We start from the raw sequence: 22,500 nt of genomic DNA on the forward strand, positions 1-22,500 counted from the left end.
CTCCTCTGGTTCATTGATCTGCATGTGCTTAAATGATGCTTTCTGAAACAGTGGATCAAGCAGTCTAGGTTCAGGTGACTGTATGGGTGTGCATACCTGCTTGAACTGAAGTGTTAACCGATTGAAAGAAGCTGAATTCAAATAAATTCATGATCACACATGATAGAATCATGCATACTTTCCCGCATACTTTAACTTTGGAATAGTTGAATAATAGAACTTTTCCAAGGATATTGATGTGTTGTGTGAAGGTAAATAACATGGGGAGTGGGATTGAGAGACTGGTCCAGGGGTGGTGGGGGGAGGTAATGGGTCGTGGGGGGGAGGGTCTGACCTGGGGGTGTCTTCAGGGTCAGTCTACTGCAGTTGTTGGCTGTTGAGCTTGCGGACCGCGTCAGGAAAGAAGCTATTGTGGAACCTGTCCTTCGCAGTCCTGATACTCAGCCATCTTCTGTCTCTCTGGTGAGATGGTGTGAACAGGTGGTAGTCGGGGTGGTTGGTGTCTTTTCTGATGGAGATGGCCTTCCTGCAGCAGCATTGGTTGTCGAGATCCTCGATGGCTGGGAGCTCCACACCGATGATCTTCTGCGCTGTCTTCACCACCCTCTGGATGGCGTGCCTGTCATGGGCGGTGGTGTTGCCGTACCAGGCTGTGATCAGCAATGCCCGACGTGGTCTAGGTGTGACAACAGCATGTGACAGGACTACCCCATGATAGAAAAATGGTTCATCCAATCACCTGCAAGTACAAACTTTGAAAGTGCCTGTCCTTTTCCAGTTTACAACAAAGCCTTCCCAAATGACATCTGGCATGAAATAATCTGTAACTGTCATTAAACAATGTATGATATTGCTACAGTATAAGTGGCATGGTTTGTGATTGTGTCTTTCAGAATGCTGAAGCCCTGCTAAAAGAAGCAGACCCTGCCATGGTCCAGCACGAGAACATGGAGAGCCTCACACATAACAAATATAATTTGTATCATTTTATAAATAAACAAACTTCTTCCATATCCCCTATAGTTATTGTGTTTTCTTTCATTTCTCGCCTACACTGAGCTGTGAGCAGTAAAGTAGGCTATAGGCCCCTAATATTCTTCAATTCGCGCATTCGTGTTGTCACCTTTTTCCACAAGAATTGCGTATTTCCAGTAAGGGTGGCGTTTTTAAAAGATTCTACTCTGGAACTGGGTTTCAAAAGTTTATGTTTTCAGGCCCCCAAAACGCTGTTGTCATGTAACCTAAACGAAAGGCCAAACCGCAAAAAAGTTTGCAGTTTTATGCAGGGACCGTTGTTGTGTAAATGGGGCCTAAATGTTATATGTAGGCTAAGTAAGTCATAGCTTCAGTTAACTGCAGTTGACTGGGATGAACGTGTTGTTTAATAGATAATAAAACACCAAGTCTCGAGTCGTACTGTACCAGCAAATTCACAGTCTGCCTGATCTGTTTTCACTGCCTGAACATTCACTCACTGAGATAATGGACTGAACTGTACATGTTGTGCTTCGGCATCAAAGGGTTAACGTGGAGGATGTGGCCGCCCAACACGCTCCAATCCTTCCCTGACAACGACACACACCAGAGTTTAAAAGCATTACCTGCTTGGTTGAAGTGGGCACCACAAACTGTAAGAATGGCAGAGAAAAAAGAGAAGTCAGAAACTGCTGGATCCTGTAACATTAAGGTATGTGCTGTATAATAGTATTCATTATATATATACAGAGATGGAGTTAGGTTTTTGTCCATGGTCACAAAACAATGTTTTTACTGTTATCAGTGATTTATGTTTAATGTGCTTTATCAGTAAGTGACTTCTCTTATTTAAAGAATGCATTATACAAGACATCCATCGGTGTCACAGGTCATTCCTTCAATGTCACTGTACTGTAACAATGCAATACAAACAAACTGATACAGTAGTAATCACTCTATAAACAAACGTACCCCCATGTAGAATGACCAAACCCTGATTAGTCTACTGGATTTCTTTTTTTTCTTTTTTCTTTTTCTTTCTAGACAACATTTCTGGAAACCAATGGTCTTACAAACAGTGAATATGTCTCCAATGTGTTTTATCTTTCATTCACATACACATACATTTATAAGGATACACAGTTAACCCTTTGATGCACGATATGCAAACCTAATGCAAAACATGTAGTCCAGGGGCCAAACCAGATTTTGGTCCAACCATTAGTGGTACCAGAATGTTAATAGGGTCAATATGAAAACATTCATATGTAATAGCATCTCCAGCCTTGTAGCTTATTGACTTAAAATGGTGCTTTACTTGGCATTCACACAGGAGAAAAGTAATACTTTATAATACAACCCGTGTCATAGGCTACCAACATCTTAACGGCGTCTTACCATGTACATCTCCTTAGTTAATTTCCTGGAAATTAGGTTAAATAAAAATACATTTCTGGTTCTTACTGGTACTAAGGGATCATTACCATGCAATTTCCTAATAACTCCTGGTTCTTACTGGTACTTATATGTATTTTAGGGTGTAAGCCCCCAATTAATTCCCAGAAATTACAGTGTAACTCCGATTATTTTCCTGTTCTTACTGGGATAAATACTTTCATTAATAATAATATCATATAAATAATAATAATATCATATAAAACCATTTAATTTTCCATAATTTATATATTTTCCATCCATTCTCTGCAAGCACAACACTTACCCTGTAATTCTTACACTGTAAATTTAGAAAAATACTCTGTACAGCAGTGTACCTACATTACATATAAGTACCAGTAAGAACCGGGAATTATTAGGAAATTACATGGTGATGATCCCTTAGAACTGGTAGCCAGAAATTATTTTTATTTACTATATAATTTCCAGGAAATTACATGGTAAAGAAGGAGATTGACATGGTAAGAAACTGGTAAGATGCCAGTAAGATACACAGTCTGACTGTATTATAAAGTGTTGCTGAAAAGCCCTAGGAGTGTTATTTCTAATAACACATTTAGACACTAGAATGAGACTGCCATGAATGCATGTCGTCAGCATGTACAGTGACATTAGGCTGCCGACAAATGTCAAAAATACATGTGGTGGTGCATCACTGTTGCAGTTTATTCATTGTTATTATTATTATTTATTTATTTATTTATTATTTTTTTGTTTAGCTGGGTTGACACAGCTGGGGTCAGCTGAACGGGTACTCTTCAGCTCTGCTCTCTGAGCTAGATATGACAGAACTGACAGCATTCATCTACTGTAGCTAGCTATGAGCTTAACTAATGGTTATCATACCAAAATATAAACTAGACACATGTAGGAAGACCAAAATAACAATATTTTTGGTCACCTTTGATGGTACCAAAATCTGGACTGTATGTGTAACACTACAAAAACAAAAAAAAACTAGAAGGGCACCCGGAAGCACAAACCTCGGCCCATGATGCATGTTGTCAGCATGTACAGTTGTTGAATGTGTAAGTGGAGTGGGCTTTTCTAGTTTAGAGAATGATGTCTTGTAGATCCACCAAATGCCTCACAATATCTCGCAATATCAAAAATAAACACCAGATAGCACTGTGGCGCATAATATAACAAGATCAAGTGTCTTATCTTGCAATGTTAACCAAATGGAAAAATAATTTGTGGATTATTGAGACCCGTGATTCGGATCAGCTCCAAAATGTAATGAATTATTCCTTGGTCCATGCTACACTCCTCCACCAAGTGTCATGAAAATTGGTGTGGTAGTTTTTGTGTACTCCTGCTGACAGACAAACAAACAAACAGACAAACACAAAGCAACGAAAACATAACCTCCTGCCGGGACTTCATCCAGGCGGAGGTAAACATGATTATGAGAGGAAAGTGTTTTTTTTCTTCATGCGAGGTGGGCCTTAGAAGACAAAAGACCAAAACAAATTTAGCTGCATTGGTCTCCCAAATCTTTTGTCTGCAAACACTTTGTTCAGCAGATCAAAAACATTTCCCTCCATTCTTCAGCCACAGCAGGACGTAGACAAAAGCTACAACACCAGAGATGAAATAGCTCACGCACACGGACAAGAACATAGGAACGCTGTGCCCTACCAGGACATCACACCTTTTAAGTCAAAGTGCAGTTAAGTACAATGCATTCATGCACATGAAAAGTGAACTACTCCAGAGAGTAGCTTGGGTGGTAGAGGGGCTGGCTGGGGATCCCGGGTTCGATCCCAGCAGTGTGCAGACGCTCTTCAGTCTGTTCCTGATCAGGACTTGGACTCAGCACTTGGACTTGGTCTCCAGGCTCCTGGCTGCCCTTGGAGGAGGATAGCTTGGATGGGAAAAATGCAGAGGACAAATTCCACCTGCGACTCCTGAAGTTGCATGTGTGTGTGTGTGTGTGTGTGTGTGTGTGTTCTGTGTCCCACCGCTCACATGTGTGTACTTGGGTGTCACCTGCCGCGTGGCATATTAAAGACCCGTTGAGGTCCTGTAATTAATTAATTAAATTAATTAATTACAGTCGATCTCAGGATCACCGGACAGGTATCAGCAGGTGTGCACCAGAAAGCTCCCCTAACCTTAACTCCCTCCTCCAGGTCTTTGTGCTGTGTCACAGCCTGCTGCAGCTCAGCCAGCTCCTGCACAGCGCCTACTTCAAGAGCTGCATCACCACCTTTGAGCGGCGCTTTGGCTTCAACAGCATGTATATTGGCACCGTCTCCTCCCTGCACGAGGTATAGGCTCACAGCGCCCCCAGCTGGTCACTCTGCAGAAGACACTGGACAATTGAAAGCGCCTCATGTTGTATCCTGTCCTGCAGGTGGGGAACATTGTACTGGTGGTGTTTGTGAGCTACTTTGGCAGCAGAGTCAACCGGCCTCGCTTCATTGGTCTGGGGGGCCTGGTCATGTCCTGCGCTGCTGCAACTCTGGCCCTCCCTCACTTCCTGTCCAAGCCCTACCAGTATCAATCTGTGTCTGCTGGTAAGAGACACAGTACAGTTTATTTCTCTGGTCACTGTCATACCACTAGTACTTCTCATACTTTAGTCATTTTAGTGATAAATCACAGCAAGCAAACACTTGTGTTGGGCTGTAAAGGTACAGGACGTGCGGAAGCAATCAGATAACTGTGTGTCCTGTGCCCGTGGCAGGGGAGTCGTGGGACATGTGTGTGTCCCGGGCGAACTCGTCCACCCACCTGATGTGTCGGCAGGAGGACAGAGGGCACTCTTCAGAGGCTAGGACCCAGGGGCTGATCCTGGCAGCCGGCCAAGTGATGTTCGGCATCGGCTCTGTGCCCATCCAGCCTTTTGGCATCTCGTATGTGGACGACTTTGCCGGGCCGGGCAACTCGGCTCTTTACATAGGTGGAGTACCCAGCTGATAATGATTAATGTTACATAATTAAAATTAAAATTAAAAATTGAATTAAAATGTAAGTAAATTTTTTTAACTTCTTTTGAATAAACTCAAATAAATGTACATTTTAATTCAAATTTCTTTCAATATCTTTCAATTCAATATAACTTGTGTCTATCTGTTTTTTTTACTGTTTTTTTTATATTTTATTTAACATACATTTTTGTTGTGTTCCAGCCATCCTGTTCTCCCTCTCATTGTTCGGACCTGCCTTTGGCTACCTGCTGGGGTCCATGATGCTGAGGATCTATGTGGATGTGGACAAGATAGAAGGAGGTGTGTCACTATTCAACTATCATTTCACTGCTCATTTCTCCCCCTTATACCCACCCACCCCATCCTCCATCCTTATACCCACTCACCCCATCCTCCATCCTTATACCCACCCACCCCATCCTCCATCCTTATACCCACCCAGCCCATCCTCCATCCTTATACCCACTCACCCCATCCTCCATCCTTATACCCACCCACCCCATCCTCCATCCTTATACCCACCCACCCCATCCTCCATCCTTATACCCACTCACCCCATCCTCCATCCTTATACCCACCCCCCCCATCCTCCATCCTTATACCCACCCAGCCCATCCTCCATCCTTATACCCACCCCCCCATCCTCCATCCTTATACCCACCCACCCCATCCTCCATCCTTATACCCACCCACCCCATCCTCCATCCCACCCCTCTCTGTTTCTATCCTTCCTCCTCACCTGCACCCTAAAACTAAACAAACAACTTTTATTGTCATATGGTGGTTTCACACAGCGATGAGGTGTCAACGCCGAGACACACACACACAGTGACAGGAGTGTCCACTGATGAAATTCTCCTCTGCTCTTAACCCATCCCGTTGTCCTTCCTCCAAGGGTAGCCGGGAGAGGACAGTAGGCAGCGTGCATGAGACGCACCCGGGGACCAACCAAGTGCTCCTGTCTGTATTCGTCAGGGACGGACAACGTTAGCGATCTGTTCTTCTCCATGTTTTTTTGTATTTGTATTTTTAAGTTGGAAACCCTTGTGAACATGGGGAGAACATGCAAACTCCGCATGGTACTGCATGTGAGGGATTTTTGGGGGTTCAGTGACTTGCTCAAGGACCCGACAGCACACTCTGGAACCTGGGATCGAACCGGCAACCTTGCGATGCCCAGCCGGCCGCTCTACCTCCTGAGCTACCGGCCGCTCTACCTCCCTGCCCTTCACACCCTCCTATGTCCTCTCACACCTATCCCTCTCTCCATCCCTCCCCCAGGCAGTCCTACGGACCTGGATCCGTCTGACCCTCGCTGGGTGGGGGCCTGGTGGATGGGCATGCTGGTCTCCTCCGGATGTCTGGCTCTGGCCTCCATTCCCTACTTCTTCTTCTTCACTGATGCCAGGGTCCAGTCCTCTAAAGTAGGTCGGCCAACCGCACATGTCCAAACTTGGCGTGGGGGCTTTGTAAAATTTGACACGCCTGTCCATATGGTCTTGTAACCATATTAACTACTATTCGGTTAGGTGCCCGGGACTGAAGATGACTCTTTGAAAGATGGCCAAAAGAAATCAGAGACCTCCCTGATTGACTTCTTAAAGAGTAAGTCACTTTCTTCAATTCACGTTTGTGAGCTGATCATACGGTACGGTATGTTTGTCTTAGCTGATATTTTTAAATATGAAAGTACAAAAAATGTGTGTTTGAAAGTTAATTATCTGTGTGTGTGTGTGTGTGTGTGTGTGTGTGTGTGTGTGTGTGTGTGTCAGTGTTCCCGGGACTCCTGGTGAGGATGCTGCTGCGTCCCGTCTTCATGCTGCTGGTTCTGTCCCAGTGCTGTTTCGCCTCCTCCATCGCTGGCCTCGCTACCTTTCTCAGCAAGTTCCTGGAGCACCAGTACGGGACCACCGTGGCCTACAGCAGTGTCCTCATTGGTCAGGACCACACACACACACCAGCACACACACACACAAACACACACTAGGGGTTTCACAGACTAGTCGATTAAACCACTAGTATTAAACCACTAGTCGACCCTGTGCATTGCTGGTTGACTAGTCGTTTTATAAAAAAACAAAATAAATAAATAAATAAATAAATAAATAAATAAATAAATAAATAAATAAATAAATAAATAAATAAATAAATAAATAAATAAATAAATAAATAAATAAATAAATAAATAAATAAATAAATAAATAAATAAATAAATAAATTCATTTTTGGGACTAGGATTTCGCAAAAACTACCAAATTGCTTTTCACACTCGGTGGAGAGGTGTAGCATGGGCCAATCTAGAACCCATTCAATTTTGGCATGCACAGAGCCACCAAATTCATTCAGGGGCGGAGGTCTTTGCTCTCTGAGCACCATTTCTAGTTGACCATTGTTATTGGGGGAAAAAAATAATCGAGGTAAACGTTAATCGACTACTAAAATTCAGTAGCTGTGAATGACCTAACACACACACACACACACACATACACAAACACACACACACACACACACACATCCACGCACACCACAAGCACACATACGCACACAGACACACACGTACGCGCACACAGACACACAAGTACATGCGCGCGAGCACACACACACACACACACACACACACATACAAATATGCATCTATAATTATGGAGCTCTGCATGAATCTAATTATCTTCCACCTTTTCCACAGGGGTCATCAACGTGCCCACAGCTGCTGTGGGCCTGCTTCTGGGTGGGCTGGTGGTGAAGTGGGCTCGCCCCTCTTTGCGGACCTTCTTCCTGCTGTGTTTGGTACCTCTCACCCTCTCTATGCTGTTCTATGGGCCTCTCTTCTTCATGGGCTGTTCCACTCAGCACGTGGCGGGGGTCAACACTGACCACGGCAACACGCAGGACCGGGGGACCAATAGGTGTGCAGGACGGACCTGGAAGGCTTAAGCAAATATCACTGTATCATTCTGTGACACGTCTGTGCTACGGTTCCTTTTCTCGTGGCAGCAGCACATACCCCGAACTCTGAATAATTCACGGCCTCCATGCTGCCTCTCAGTCACATCCTTTTTATAGAACGCCCACTGTAGTCCTGCACAGTGTGCTTACTGTGGGCTGACCTTACTGCATACCTTGACCTACTGTGGCAAATATCTACATGCTTCTGAGACACTGTATCCCTGCTTTGCACTGTGACATCACACTGGAACTAAAACCAAAGCCCATGTAATCTAATGGCCGACTGGCAAATCAGGTTGTCCCGTTCTGTTCTATCGTTGATGCATATTCATATTTTTTAGCTTAAAATAGCTGGGGGGTTTTCTCACAGGTCACTTGCTTTCTGCAACTCCAACTGCTCCTGTGTGTTAAACTTCAACCCAGTGTGTGGAGAGGACAACACAGAGTACATCTCTCCCTGCCAAGCTGGTTGTACCAGTCTCACCATGGACCCACACAACCCTCACAGAGTCCAGGTAGATGTACTTTATTAATCCCCCTGAACTGACCAGTGATAACTAGCATGACCAGCATGACCAGCACCCCTTGATGTTATGAGCTAGTGTTAAGTGCATTGCTCAAGGGCACAATGGTAGGCATTGTTTGTTTTAAGAGTCCAGGGGCCTCATTACAGGTACTCCCTAAGACTGAAATCCTATCTTTTCTCAGTTTAGGGGATTAATTTGGGATTTTTGATATGACAGAAAAATGTTTCCTAACTTAAGTTTCAAAGATAGGAAAAATCCTATCTTCCTATTACAATAGCAATGACTAAACTCATGGAGTTTCCCATCCTATCTCAGACCTCCTACCTTATCTCAATTTGGCACTCATCCTGTCATGCCTGTTAGAATGTACAGACTGCCTGTTACTGGAGCATTTTTTATGATTCAGAATTTGAATTAGGAAATTCAGAAGCTACAATTCAAGACACAATAAGTGATAACTGCTCAGACCGAGGGTTTATCATGTGAAATTCTATTCAGCATCCCCCTTCATAGTAACAGAGGGCTGTGCAGTCTAATGCAGCTTTTTTGCACTTACAGTGCCGAACACAACCCTTCTTATATCAGTAGGACACAAGTTCAGGAATTATATCAGTAGGACAAAAGTTAATTTAGGAAACTAAAATACACTACCACGAAACTATCACAACAAGCACTAGATTCATACTGACTACAGAAAGCAAGCATGTGTATTTAGCTGGGACTGCTGAGTTTCACTGCTGATTAGCTACCCTGATGGGATAACAATATTAACAATAACGTCAAAATCAGCAATGATAACATCATTATATTTTAAATGATTACGACTTAGGTACTTACAGTTATGGCTCATTCAGTAAGATTCAGTAAGACATTCAATCCTCCCTCCGAACAGAACTACACCATGTGCAGCTGTGTGCCCACTGCTGGGGCCGGCATGGGCAGTGCCCACCCTGGCTCCTGTGCCAAGAGCTGCTCCCACCTCCTCCTGCCCGCCACGTTGCTGATCGGTGTCGCTGGCTTCATCGGCAGTCTGTCTCATAACCCCATGTTCATGATGGTGCTCAGGTACTCATTATGATGATGGTGATGATGATGATGATGATGAAGGTGGTGGTGATGATGATGATGATTGTTAAGAATGATGGTGATGAGGATAATGATGGGGCTGGTGATGATGATGATTGAGGTGATAATGGTGATGAAGATGATGATAGATGATGATGAGGAGGAGGAGGAGGAGCAGGAGGAGGTTGAAGGAGGGGAAAGAGGAAGACTGGGAGGTGAGGATGGCCATTCTCATTTACATGTGATTTCCTCTTCAGAACTGTCTCTCAGGAGGAGAAATCTTTTGCCATCGGAGTCCAGCTCCTGCTGATAAAAATGTTAGGTAAGATCAAAAACCGCAGGTGTCGTAGCACCCTGATAATGAAGAAATACATTTTGATGAAACATCTGACTGCTGGACCACAAAGTACCATATTGTCCTGGGGTCTTTTGGGTCTCGGATCGCCAGGAGCATGCTAACGCTAACATGCCAAGGTCCTCAACCATATACATTCACTGTGCTGTACTATGAATTGTTTTTGAAAAAACCCAAGCTGAATGTTATGAATGCCCCTCTCGCTGTGCCCCAGCCTGGCTGCCTGCCCCGGCTCTGTTTGGACAGGTCATCGACTACTCCTGTATCTGGTGGAAACCGGCCTGCGGTAATAAACTAGGAGCCTGTGGCTACTATGACAGCAACATTCTTCGGAACAGGTAAGCCCACTCGTTTTGGCGGCCCTTGGTATTCAACCACGGCCTTCATTGCTCAATATGTGCTTTACATCCTGGGGGATTCTGTGTCCTCTCCCAGGTACTTTGGGCTGCAGGTGGGCTATAAAGGCCTGGGGATTGTGCTGCTGGCCCTGGCCAGCTGGAGGGCCCAGCACACCTCTGGTCTGAGCCTGGAGAAGAAGCTAGACATGCAGCCAGAGGGGCCTGTCTGAGGAGATCGCCACCAGGAATGGGAGGCCACCATGTGATGGCATATAATGGACCAAAATGTACTGTAGTATTTTGACTCCTAGACTTTACTATGTTGTGTAATATGTTTTGTACTATAATTTAGAATATTTGTAATATAATTGCTTTCAAGATAAGGGATTTTATTGTGTATTGTAACGAAGTATTTGTTACAGTAGCCTACTTAAGTCGTTTTTGGAAGTAGACTAGGCCTACCTGAGTTATTTTATTTCTGGTAACTTTCACTTTTGCACCACTACATTTCCTAAAATAAAAAATAAAAATAAAAACGTAGCCTATATTTTGCCTCCATTACATTTCCCCTAAGCATCTTCGTTACTACAAAAAAAGAAAGAAAGGAAAAAAAATGAATTTGGTAGCAGGTCTGGCGAATCAGGGAGGTCGCAAGCCAGCTTGCAAGTTAGATTGGTTAATCACATCAAGTGCAAACAAATGCTCTCAAAGCTAGCCTCGTGTCACAAAGCTCTCCTCGGGGGAGAGCCTGGTTTCTATTCGCTTGTCACACAAATGCCGAATTGAACAGCCTCTCCAGTCGCTATGAATTAGAATAAAACATGGACATACCAAACGAAGTAGCCTGTTCCAGAATAAGTTATTACCGCATGGCATCGTAGGTTTATGGGTAGGCTTGTTTTTCGACAGTATCTATTTTATTTTACTTTATAATACTTAAGAACATTTCATATCAGAAAATTACTTTTGATATGCCTACTTATGTACATTAAATATCAGATACTTTAAGAATTGTACTCAAGTAGTAGACAGGTGACTCACTTTACTTGAGTCATTTTCCAGTAAGGTAACTTTAGCCTACTTTTACTCGAGTGTAGATTCTGGGGACTTGACGTATCACGATGAACCAGCCATGACACATATTGTGTTGCACTGTTTTAGAGGACACCGTGCACTTGATGTTTGATTTTGGCTATTGCTGTTTGTTAAACACTGTGAGTAAAATTCAAACTAACATTTCAAAGCATATCTGTGTGTGTGTGTGTGTGTGTGTGTGTGTGTGTGTGTGTGTGTGTGCGTGCGTGCGTGCGTGTGTGTGTGTTTCAGATACATAGGCCTATTCTTGTATTCGTCACAGTACAGTGTACTGTCACCGTGATGCTGCCAGCTCCGAGAGGCACAGCTAACTAGCCTACAAATGCACAATTTACAAATTACACAAGAAGTACACAGTGTGTGTTTGTGTGTGTGTGCGTGTGTGGAAACAATATTTTAAAGTTCTTAATAATTGATCATAAATCGTGATGTTGGTATAACTTTGATGCTGAATATGCAAAGAAGGTGAGAACATGGAAAAAAGGTGAGTCGCGCAGGCGCACAGTCAAACCAAATTGACACGACGCTCAGCTGCATTCCCATCATTCTGTGAGCAGAAGAGGACCCCCCCTCACACACACGGATAGTTGAAGAACCGCTGGGTCTATATACGAAATACTGTATTATAATCCATAGAGCTTCATCACCGTAACCATGTCCGCCGGAGGTGATCTGGGGAACCCTCTGAGGAAATTTAAACTCGTGTTTTTAGGAGAGCAGAGCGGTAAGTGAAGTCTTCAAGGCCAATAAGGGTTGGTTAACAGTAGCCAAACCATTATAACGCATCTTGAAGGCCATATCTCGGTCTTGGGTCTGACTTTTAGTAGGATAAATATACTGAGTGGCTGTGACTTATTTCACGCCTTTACAGTACGCCCATCTACCGGTTCCTGACACGATCCGTTTCTGTTGAGATTTTGATTAGTCATGGAAAAAACGCAGGCACATTAATTGCGGTCCTGTCTTTAATTATTCTCCGGCATTTCGCAAAAAAGCATCTTTCGGGCTTGGTTCCAATGTAAAACATGTTTATTTCATTTTATCATCAATGATATTAGAACAACCGATGATACAAATTGAAATGATACAAATGTTTTCATCTACTGCAGTGACCGGCAGAAGGATTTGCACTGTCTAAATGATGTGTACATTCAATAACAGTTACATCGATGATTATTGGTTTGGATAAACATCGAAAAGATTTCTCCGATTGTCTGCGGTTTTTTCCCTTATGTTTAAGATAGTATAGCCTAATAAACATCTCCCATGTGCCAATTCGGGACACACCCAGGTTGGCGATGTCTCTAGAATTCTAACCTCGCAGTCGCTGTCTCCGTCATTTGACAGTCCAAAATCATAACAGTTGGTTGAAATGCTGTTTGTGTCATATCAGTGTGTTATTGTCCAAATATTCGTTTATTTAAGGAACAATGGCCGTATACTGATTGATATGGCATAGATTCAGGGGACTAATCAATAATGGTTTAGCGCTATAAACCTCTCTGGATAGCCGACGTGGTCAGACATCAGACATCTAACTCCTTCCCCTGTCCTCAGTTCATGCTAATGGAAACGAAGCGAAGACAATAGAAGCCTACTATAGAGGCCACTAAATCAAATTATAGCAGGGAGTAAATGTTATAATATATATATATATGTGTGTGTGTGTGTGTGTGTGTGTGTGCATACATTGTGTTGTCCATCTATATATGTTTGAATGTAGGCCTACCTAATCTGCTTTTTGGGTGTCCTATGTCCATACACTAGGATACTTTAATGTTGCTGTCCATGGTGCTGAAGTCAGGCCTATCATGGCCACCTTCCAGAGAGCCCTCTGAATCACCCATTTCTGTCTGCACTGGGGATTTTGACCTCAGCCATGTCCAGAATCAGCCCCTTTCTCCGTATCACCCTTGCTACTCAGTAAAGAACACCCTCGCTTTTGGGATCAGAGTGTCGGGTGGTCAAAGGGGGGCATTTCAATGTTTCAGTGTTTCAATTCTTATTCTCCCACATTCATGGATATCTACATTTTAGTATTGCATCATATTGAAACCTATCAAGTTGTCTCACTTGTGTGATTTCAGACTTGTTTCGACACTGGTTGTAGATGTAGAAATGGATTAGTATTTTGTTCTCTGCAATTCATTCACTTGTCTGTTTCCTTTCAGTGGGGAAAACATCTCTCATTACCAGATTCATGTATGACAGCTTTGACAACACATATCAGGTGAGCTTTTGACAGTTCTTTGTATTTGGGCTTCTTTCTTAGCTCAAACACTTGTTTGTACTTGCTTGAACAAGTGCGATCATTTCTCAAATTAGACTCGACACAATTTCCATACTTGCTCCCAAGATGACATCCAGTTGTGTAACACCAAGGATCCTGTTTTGCTTCACAGGCAACAATTGGGATTGACTTCCTATCAAAGACCATGTACCTGGAAGACCGGACAGTAGGAAACCTGGACTTTGCACTGACAATAACACACACAGAATGATTTCATTTGAGTATTTTATAATTAGATTAGATTAATTGCTGCTCTCTTTATGGACTAACAACACTACCGTACTTCAAGTGTCTGTCTCTGTATCCTGCACTGCCGTAACTGCTCTAATCTGGCTGTGCTTTAAGGTGCTAGGTGTTCCATGTCCATGCTGCGCCAAGTTCTACCCTGTATAAAACCAACCACTTTATTACCCAGCCTAGTTTCCACAGCATTCCTTCTGGTGTCCTATAGGGAACCTTTAGGATTCTAAACCGGTCCGAGCTCCGTATTGAGCTGAAAAGGGTTCTATTCGGAACTGTAGGGCTCAATATGGAACCTCTTTCTTCTGTTGGTACAGTTGGATCTGTATTACAACATTTTTTGTTTTTATAGAATGACAGCACCACCGTATAGTACTCTAGAACCCCATCTATGTTCTGACCCCATCACCTATAGCCTGTGAACTAGCTGGCCTCCTCGGCTGGGTGTGGTTCAGCTAGCAGTGTTTCCTGTCTGCAGGTGAGACTGCAGCTTTGGGACACAGCTGGACAAGAGCGCTTCAGGAGCCTCATCCCCAGCTACATAAGAGACTCCACGGTCGCCGTGGTGGTGTATGACATCACGAGTGAGTGAGCTCTCAATCGGCCTCTCTCTTTCTCTCTCTGTCTCACACACACGCACACACGCGCGCGCACACACACAAAGTACACGATAAACACACACACACTGGCACACACATATATACACACACACACACTGGCACACACACACACACACACACACACACACACACACACACTGGCACACACACACACACACACATGTGTGCAACACTTCTCACTAAAGATTTTCTCCATAGATGTGAACTCTTTCCAGCAGACCTGTAAGTGGATTGATGATGTGAGGACTGAGAGAGGAAGTGATGTCATTATCATGTTAGTGGGCAACAAAACAGATCTGGAAGAGAAGAGGTAACTATACAATGCATGTGAATCCTTTGTATGTAGGCTATTACATTCTACATGCGCTGTACAGTACAATGTAGATACTGTAGGTATCATATTCTCAGTGCGTTCCTAAAAGCCATGGTGTGGTCGGATTCTCCAACAGGCAAATAACCATCGAGGAGGGAGAACAAAGAGCCAAAGAACTGAATGTCATGTTCATCGAGACCAGTGCCAAGACAGGCTGCAATGTCAAACAGGTGACTGGCACAGTGAAAATGTTAATTTTGTAAATGGATGTTCAGGCTCTTCTAAATTCCTTGGAGCAGAAGCTTTTTACATTCTGAGTGGGGTTTTACGGTTTTACAGCTCTCTCTCTCTCTCTCCCTCTCTCCTCATCCTCTAATCCCCTATATCTCTCACTCTTTCTGTCTTTCATCTTCGGTTCTTTTCTCTGTCTCTCTGCCTCTAGCTCTTTCGCCGTGTTGCGGCAGCCTTACCTGGGATGGAGAGCTTGGATGACGCCAACCCTGAAGGCAGTATCCTTTAGAACCATGTGACTCATCACTCTGCAAGGCTGCCAATAGAACAGCTTTCTTTAACTCATAGCAGGAGCTGGCACTGATGCAACACAACAGAGTACTGAAGCAGCCATTAGTGACTCATAGACTCGATAGAACTGAATCTATGGGTCATGGCACCCCCTAGTGGATGTATGTCTGTATAGCACCCGATGCCCTGGAAGCCAGGATTGATTATGGCAGGGCGTGTTTGTGTGTGTGTGTTTGGGGGTGCAGTGACAGGGGAACTTAATAATACCCGCTGTTTGTTGACTGAATTCATTTGTATGATGGTTTTACTGTCCTAATGTCCTAATTCATTTATATGATGGTTTTACTGTCCTAATGTCCTAATGTAATTTCTCCTTAACTGTACTTTCTAGTGATTGACATCAAGCTGGACAAACCAGCTGAACCCTCTGTCCCTGAGGGCGGGTGCTCGTGTTAATGCTAAGCTGGTGGACAGCTACCTTCACATCATAGGCTTGTTGTGTTGCTTCCTACTGGTTAGCTTCCAGTTGACTTTTCTAATTGGATATGGGCCATGTCTATCTGATTGGACAAATCAAGTGTTATATTTCAGTCTTCAGTTGTAAAATATTGTATACTTTGTCAATATGTAAGTGCGGGAAAACACAAACAAACAAAAAAAAGTTTTAGAAAATGAAAAAAGGGAGAAAAATGGAATGAAACTGGATTCTTTTCGCCGTTATGTTTTGTATTTTTTATATATAAAAAGGGAAAGCACCAAAAATGACGCCTAACCATACAAGGAGACTAGTGGGGCGGTCCATTCCAAGATGGCTGACCATGTCTGAATGTCTGCAGCACGCATGCACGCTGATCTCTGGCCTGTCCTCTGGGTCTCTCCCCTGGACAGGTCCACTATCTTAGAATGTTTTATAGCATCTAGCATCTCATGATGAAATGTATCTCATTTGATATTCCCACAAGAGTCAATTTACAGTAGATTCACCTTAAACAGTAGCTGTGAAATCGTGGCACTCTCTATGGGTAACTTTTATAGAACAACTGTACTGTGGTTAAAAAAAGAAAAGAAGAAGAAATATGGTATTTCACAACCCCTCTGCCCTCCCCATCCCGGTAATACACAAAAGATCCACCTTAATGCACTGCACTGTATATAATAATGTAATATGTATGTCGTGAACGTCCCTCTGTAGAAGTGGTCCTTGTTCACCCGTATGAATAATGTAATAATGTTTAATGATTAATAAATTGAAGATTAAAGGGCTTCACTCTCCTGATCATCGACACTCACTGGTCGCAAATGGTCTCTGTCAAACGTGTCTGGTGGCGTTGGTGTTTCAGGCGGCTTCCTGGTCCTCCGGACAAGTCTTCAAGCAAGCGAGTGACACGGTGAGTGAATAACACGGCGAACTGTGGACGTGGTCACGAGGGTCACCATGACTCAGTAGCGGCCATTCTATATCAGACAAACATGGCGGCTTGGAAGCAAACTGGAGCTGGAAAGCACCTTGTTTGAATGGAGAGCGCGTCGGTGTGACGTTAGGTTTCCATTCACCCCCTCAAGTCTGTCCCTTGGGCCAGGGCTGTTCCTTAATCAGTGAAGGGTAATAAGTCAGGTATTCCCCTGGTTGTGGACACGTCTTGGGTTACTCCTCCAGAGGGACATCTGGACACCGACAGAGCAGTTAGAGTAATGGACAAATGGACCCTGAGGAGGTTGGAGCTCTCACCTCCAGATCTTCAGTATAACTGTGGACTTTCCAAGTCTGGTGTCGTCTAGTTAGAATCCCGTTTGTCTATGTACGGGTGGATGTGTATGTCTGTGTGTGAGTGTGCAAGCATGCGTGAGTGAGTTGAAGTCGAAACCAGAAACACTTTTTTCATTGAAACTAGGTGTGTGTGCGATATTGGTAGGCTACGTGATACACACAATTATGACATGATTCAAGATATCCTGCTCTAATATTTGAACACCCTGAAAGGAGAAACCATATACATTACATTAGTCATTTAGCTGAGGCTTATATCCAAAGCAACTTACAATAGTTACAGTCTCGTAGAATGGACACACCTCTCATTCTGAGCACACAATCCAAAGACCAAGAATCTCAGTGTTCACAGACAACTCACAGCACATGAAAGCAAGCACATACAGAACTCACACTTATGTATTCACACAGATAGGCCTACTCACATACACACACACACACACACACACACACACACACACACACACACACACACACACACACACACACACACACAGAGTAGGTTCTACAAGGGAGTGATGTCCAGAGTGGAGGCTCTTGGGGATTATGACCCTCGATCTCAGCTCAGGGAGTTCCGAACAGACATCGCCATGGCTATTAATGACCCCTTCCCTCTGGTCCATGGGTTGGCTGACCGCAACATCATCAGTGACCAGCTGCTTCAGGTGAGTTACAGGGGCATAATGTGGTCTTAATGTGTTAGTGTATTATAATAAGCGACTGTATTTTGTTAATATTACATATAACATTATTGTATTTTGTTAACAATACATATAACATTACTCTATACAGCACAGCAGTATAGAGTACAATAATTCACTACAGTGAAACAATTGCAAACTTGTATAGTTTATCTACTGTAGTTACTGTATACCTGGTCATTTTCAGCTTCCCATAGTGTTAAAATCCAAAACGGCTTGCTATATCCACCTGTAGGAGACGTTGGAGAGGGAGAGCAGGGAGGGTATCCACAAAGCCATGTACTACCTCCTGTCCAGGCTGCTGGAGCAGAGCAGGAGCACCATCCAGGCGTTCTGGAGCAGCCTGGCTAAGGACTACAACCAGGACAGCTACCCCCGGCTGCAGGCCCTCCTCACCAGCCTCCAGCCCAGTCCGCAGGCCCCTGGGTCCAGCTCGGGCTCCAGGCAGGGGAGGACGTCCCCGGGGGGCTCCACCAGAGGCTCCCACAGCAGGAAGAGGAGCCTGGGGGAGGCAAGGACAACCCACCACCGCTCTCAGAGTCAACACCTCGCCAAGAGAAACAGCAGCACAGGTAAACAACTTTCATGCTGAGTTTTTATTTATTTATTCACAAATGTACTTCCTCTGTTCTCTCATACAGTAACTTGTAAGTATCTCAGTCAGTATACTTTCCTGAACCTCTCTGGCTGCTGCCTTCTCCTCCATTTACTATAAGGTCCCTACTTGTACATTTTAAGCTCACATACAACTCTAACAGTTTTAGAATAGAATGTTTTTTAAACTGCCTTCCGAGTTCTAAAACTGCGGTTCTTAAGATTTGACGTGAGAAATCGTCAAGGATCTAGTTCCAGAACAGCATTCTAGAACTACAAACATCCTAAAACTCTTGAAAACTATCTTGGCTAATTGTATGTGAACCCAGCTCTACTGTACATACTGTAACAGCACTCCTCAGTCATGTTCCGTCCACTCTTCTACTGTCTCCACGTCAGGGGGCCAAGGGAAGGGGAAGATGAGGAGTGAAGGTGCGGTGGTCTCCAAAATACCGGTTGGAAACGGTAATCAGCAACGATTATGATGAATGATGATCATTTTGTGGACTTTTCCAAAACATGACGAGTGATGAAGATTTTGTGACTTTTCTCAAACACGCGTTGACGCCGACACGTACAACACACACACGGTTGTGATGTCGGGCTTCGGTAGCTGTGCAGGCGGTGTCCACTTCGGTCCAGAGGGCCATCACCCTGTCCTCCAGTGAGCTACCGGTCAGCTGCGGCGCCCGAGAGAAGATCCTCATCAAACAGGTGTTTGGCCCTGGTCAGTAGCCTACAACTGAAATCACATTTCTGAATGAGAATTATTTTCTATAAATTTATATAAATAGGCTATGGACAATGAAGAGTCTATAGTACAGTATATGCAGAAATCCCTTTTCCTCATTCATTAAAGTAGATTTGGTGTCTCACTCTCGACAGTAAGTGGCAAAAAGTGCATCAAGGTGGGCGGTGAGTTCTATGCCTCTGGTACACTGGATGACATGACAAGACTCAAGTCAAAGGTTGCAAGAGTTAAAATTAACCACAAGGGGGAACCCAACGCCAGGACTCTGGAAGTAAGTTGCATGCAACTGAACAATTTTCCCTGGCTCTGTGTCCTACTGAGTGCCATAGTTTTCTGTGTGTGTGTGTGTGTGTATATCCATGTATAGCGTAATGATGACGAGTGTGGAGTGTGTAAGGACGGGGGTGAACTCATCTGCTGTGATGGCTGTCCAAGAGCCTTCCACCTGGCCTGTCTGGACCCCCCACTCACCACCATACCCAGGTAGCTACACTCGGTCTCTCCCAGTATCAGCACTATGGCGGACGAACAAAATTGCGGTTCTGACTTCTGAGCTTCACTTTTTCTTCTAATCCGCAGTGGAACTTGGCGCTGTCGATCATGCCATGGCAACAGAGCAAAGAAGGAAAGAACGCAGGCATCTGTTCAGGTCGGTTTTCAACAGGGAGTCGTTTGTAGGACAAACGGGCCGTTTAGCCTCCTTTCACTCTTGCTGCTATCATCACTGTTGACCGCTCCTGCCTCTCCTCCAGGCCTCAGCTCAGCCCCAGCTGACAGAGAGCAGCGCCAGTAACCCCACCGTAGACTTCTCCTTCTTCGCCTCCTCGCTCTCCAGCGTCACGGCAACCGAGAGCAGCCAAGGCGCGGGATACCAGGTGGCAAACTTGCTTCTTTTTTGTTGTTGTCGTTTTTTGTTTTTGATTATATTTGCCATAATCGATTGCTGATGGCCCTTTTCCTAATCTACAACAGTTTTTCATCCTTTAAGTAGCTGTCTGTGGTGCGATAATGACCTTGTCTGTCCTGTTCCGCGGCAGTGGCAGTGCGCGGGCGGACAGGCGCCGGCCGTGGCGAGTGGCGGCGGGGTGTGTGGGGTCTGCTACCTCGGCGGAGGGGACCTGACTCACTGTCTGCAGTGTCTAGAGAGCTACCACACCTACTGTCACTTCTCCACGTAAGTCCCATCGTCCAGCAACGTCCCAGCATCACTGTGGACGCTGCTCCACGGCAGCCGTCAACGTCAAGTTCAGTCCACCGCTGGTCAATGGCGGCGGGCTTTTTTGTTTGCGGACATTGAACTGTAGGCCTAGGCTACTGGAGAGCAGACATTGAGGTCAATCAATCCCAGATAGCAAGTGGATCTGGGCCGTATATGGGCCAGAACTAAGCCACAAGGGCCAGATCTGGCCTGTATATGGCCCAGATCCGCTTGCTATCTAGGATCTGTAATCATACATATATAGGCCTACTATAAAGTGCATTAACCAAATGTTTCCTAGTCACAGGGATCATTATTGTTAGCTAATGGCTGGGCCTACTAATGAGGCCAATGGATGACTACACTATGTAGGCTACAGCAGCAGTAGGCTACCGTTTCATTCTCTCTGACAGTGGGAGGTCCATCTGTACATCCTGCACTACACCCTGGGGCAGCTCTACAGACAGGGAGGCTGAATCCAAGGCCATACAGGTAAAGTGTGTGCGTGTGTGTGTCATAAGAAAAAGTGTGTGCGAATGCGAGTGTGCCAGCACTTCCTGTATGTAGCCAAGCTGTCTTTCACTCCCCCCTGTCTGCTCTCGTACTGTAGGCGATTCAGCCTCCACACACTCACCAGATCGCCTCTCTCTCAGAACCCAGTCTCCACAAGGACGAGCTAGACTCCATCATAGGAGAGGTGAATAGACCTTATTTATATCCTAGACAAGGAAGTAAACACAATCTCAGCCCATTCAACCACCAGAATAGGTCCTGCTGTTGTGCACTGATAGGATACGATAAAGATCTCCATTTCCTTCAAACCCACATATTCAGAGTATCTCTGATTGAAGTGATGAAATCCGTGTTTAGTTCTAAACTATGTCATTGGTTCAGTTGTTTTGTTCCTCTTCCAGCAAGGCTCCATAGATGGGATCCTGCAGTGGGCGTTCCACAACATCTCCAGGCCTCTCGCAGATACTCAGGGCTACTTTCAATGATCCTAACACACGCACATACACGCGCACACACGCATGCAGGAACAAACGAACGCACGCACGCACGCACACACACACACACACACACACACACACACACATTTGTCTCATACTCTTTCATACTCTCTCTGATCCTCTCTCTTTCTCTCTCTCTCTCTCTCTCTCTCCCGCTCTCTCTCTCTCTCTCTCTCTCTCTCTCACTGTCCTTTCTTACCCTCTATCTTCAAGTTCTAATCCTTGGAACAGGTTGGATCAACGGTCACAACAGATGGTTTAATTTTCACGGTTTTCACACTGGGAAAAAACTTTAGTTATTAAGAAGAATTCCTTGAAGACCATCACACTTAGATTTGGAATGTTGTTTGTGTAAAAGTTTCAGGGGTTTAGCATATCTGCTGGAGGGATGGAGTTTCGCCAGGCAGAGAAAGATTTTTCTTCTCTCAAATGGTATTTGGTTACCATGGCTACCTGCTCCTCAAGGCCCCAAAACAAGGGATGAGGAATGTAGCGCTTTGGACGTTAACTCTCGATGGCGCATGAAAGACACAGGCTATATTTGGAGACCTCTAGCAGGGCTATGCTTCATGCCTGAACAGAAAAGAAAACGTAGGAATCCAGTGATTCGAAAATAAGCAATGTCAAAGAAGGGAACGGATGATATATTTCTCATTACCTGAAGATAAACCTCTGAGGTCTTTATTTAGCTGGCAGTGTTAACAGTATGCCAGGGCTCATGTGCGTTACCTGGCGACTAGTCTCGGCTGCCGCAGGCTCAAGAGGAGCAAGCTTTCATTTCTGGTGGCTGAACAGCACAGA

General features: G+C 44.6%; 3 protein-coding genes across 3 annotated transcripts; all 3 read left to right on the forward strand.

The window, feature by feature from the left end:
* Window positions 1-1,636: 1,636 nt before the first annotated feature.
* Window positions 1,637-10,827, forward strand: LOC311325536 (solute carrier organic anion transporter family member 2A1-like; the record flags this gene model as incomplete). Its single annotated transcript, XM_084458253.1, has 14 exons — window positions 1,637-1,687; window positions 4,566-4,703; window positions 4,790-4,952; window positions 5,123-5,338; window positions 5,568-5,666; window positions 6,648-6,790; window positions 6,896-6,971; window positions 7,139-7,303; window positions 8,053-8,272; window positions 8,683-8,827; window positions 9,732-9,904; window positions 10,162-10,226; window positions 10,474-10,597; window positions 10,695-10,827. 14 exons carry the CDS (start codon window positions 1,637-1,639, stop codon window positions 10,825-10,827), a joined length of 1,911 nt encoding a protein of 636 aa, XP_084314379.1.
* Window positions 10,828-12,346: 1,519 nt separating this feature from the next.
* On the forward strand, window positions 12,347-16,133 carry LOC311325399 (ras-related protein Rab-6B-like; the record flags this gene model as incomplete). The annotated part of the gene is made up of 8 exons (XM_084458091.1): window positions 12,347-12,416; window positions 13,864-13,922; window positions 14,095-14,148; window positions 14,701-14,806; window positions 15,041-15,152; window positions 15,292-15,385; window positions 15,598-15,664; window positions 16,069-16,133. 8 exons carry the CDS (start codon window positions 12,347-12,349, stop codon window positions 16,131-16,133), a joined length of 627 nt encoding a protein of 208 aa, XP_084314217.1.
* A 1,830-nt stretch (window positions 16,134-17,963) lies between these two features.
* aire (autoimmune regulator) lies at window positions 17,964-21,739 on the forward strand (the record flags this gene model as incomplete). Its single annotated transcript, XM_084458254.1, has 12 exons — window positions 17,964-18,110; window positions 18,382-18,718; window positions 19,140-19,205; window positions 19,354-19,467; window positions 19,626-19,762; window positions 19,859-19,974; window positions 20,071-20,140; window positions 20,244-20,366; window positions 20,529-20,665; window positions 21,103-21,181; window positions 21,300-21,386; window positions 21,604-21,739. 12 exons carry the CDS (start codon window positions 17,964-17,966, stop codon window positions 21,685-21,687), a joined length of 1,497 nt encoding a protein of 498 aa, XP_084314380.1. The 3' UTR covers window positions 21,688-21,739.
* Between the last annotated feature and the right edge of the window lie 761 nt (window positions 21,740-22,500).

Source organism: Borostomias antarcticus, assembly GCF_949987555.1.
Source record: "Borostomias antarcticus genome assembly, chromosome: 24".
NCBI classification, from domain to species: Eukaryota; Metazoa; Chordata; class Actinopteri; order Stomiiformes; family Stomiidae; genus Borostomias; species Borostomias antarcticus.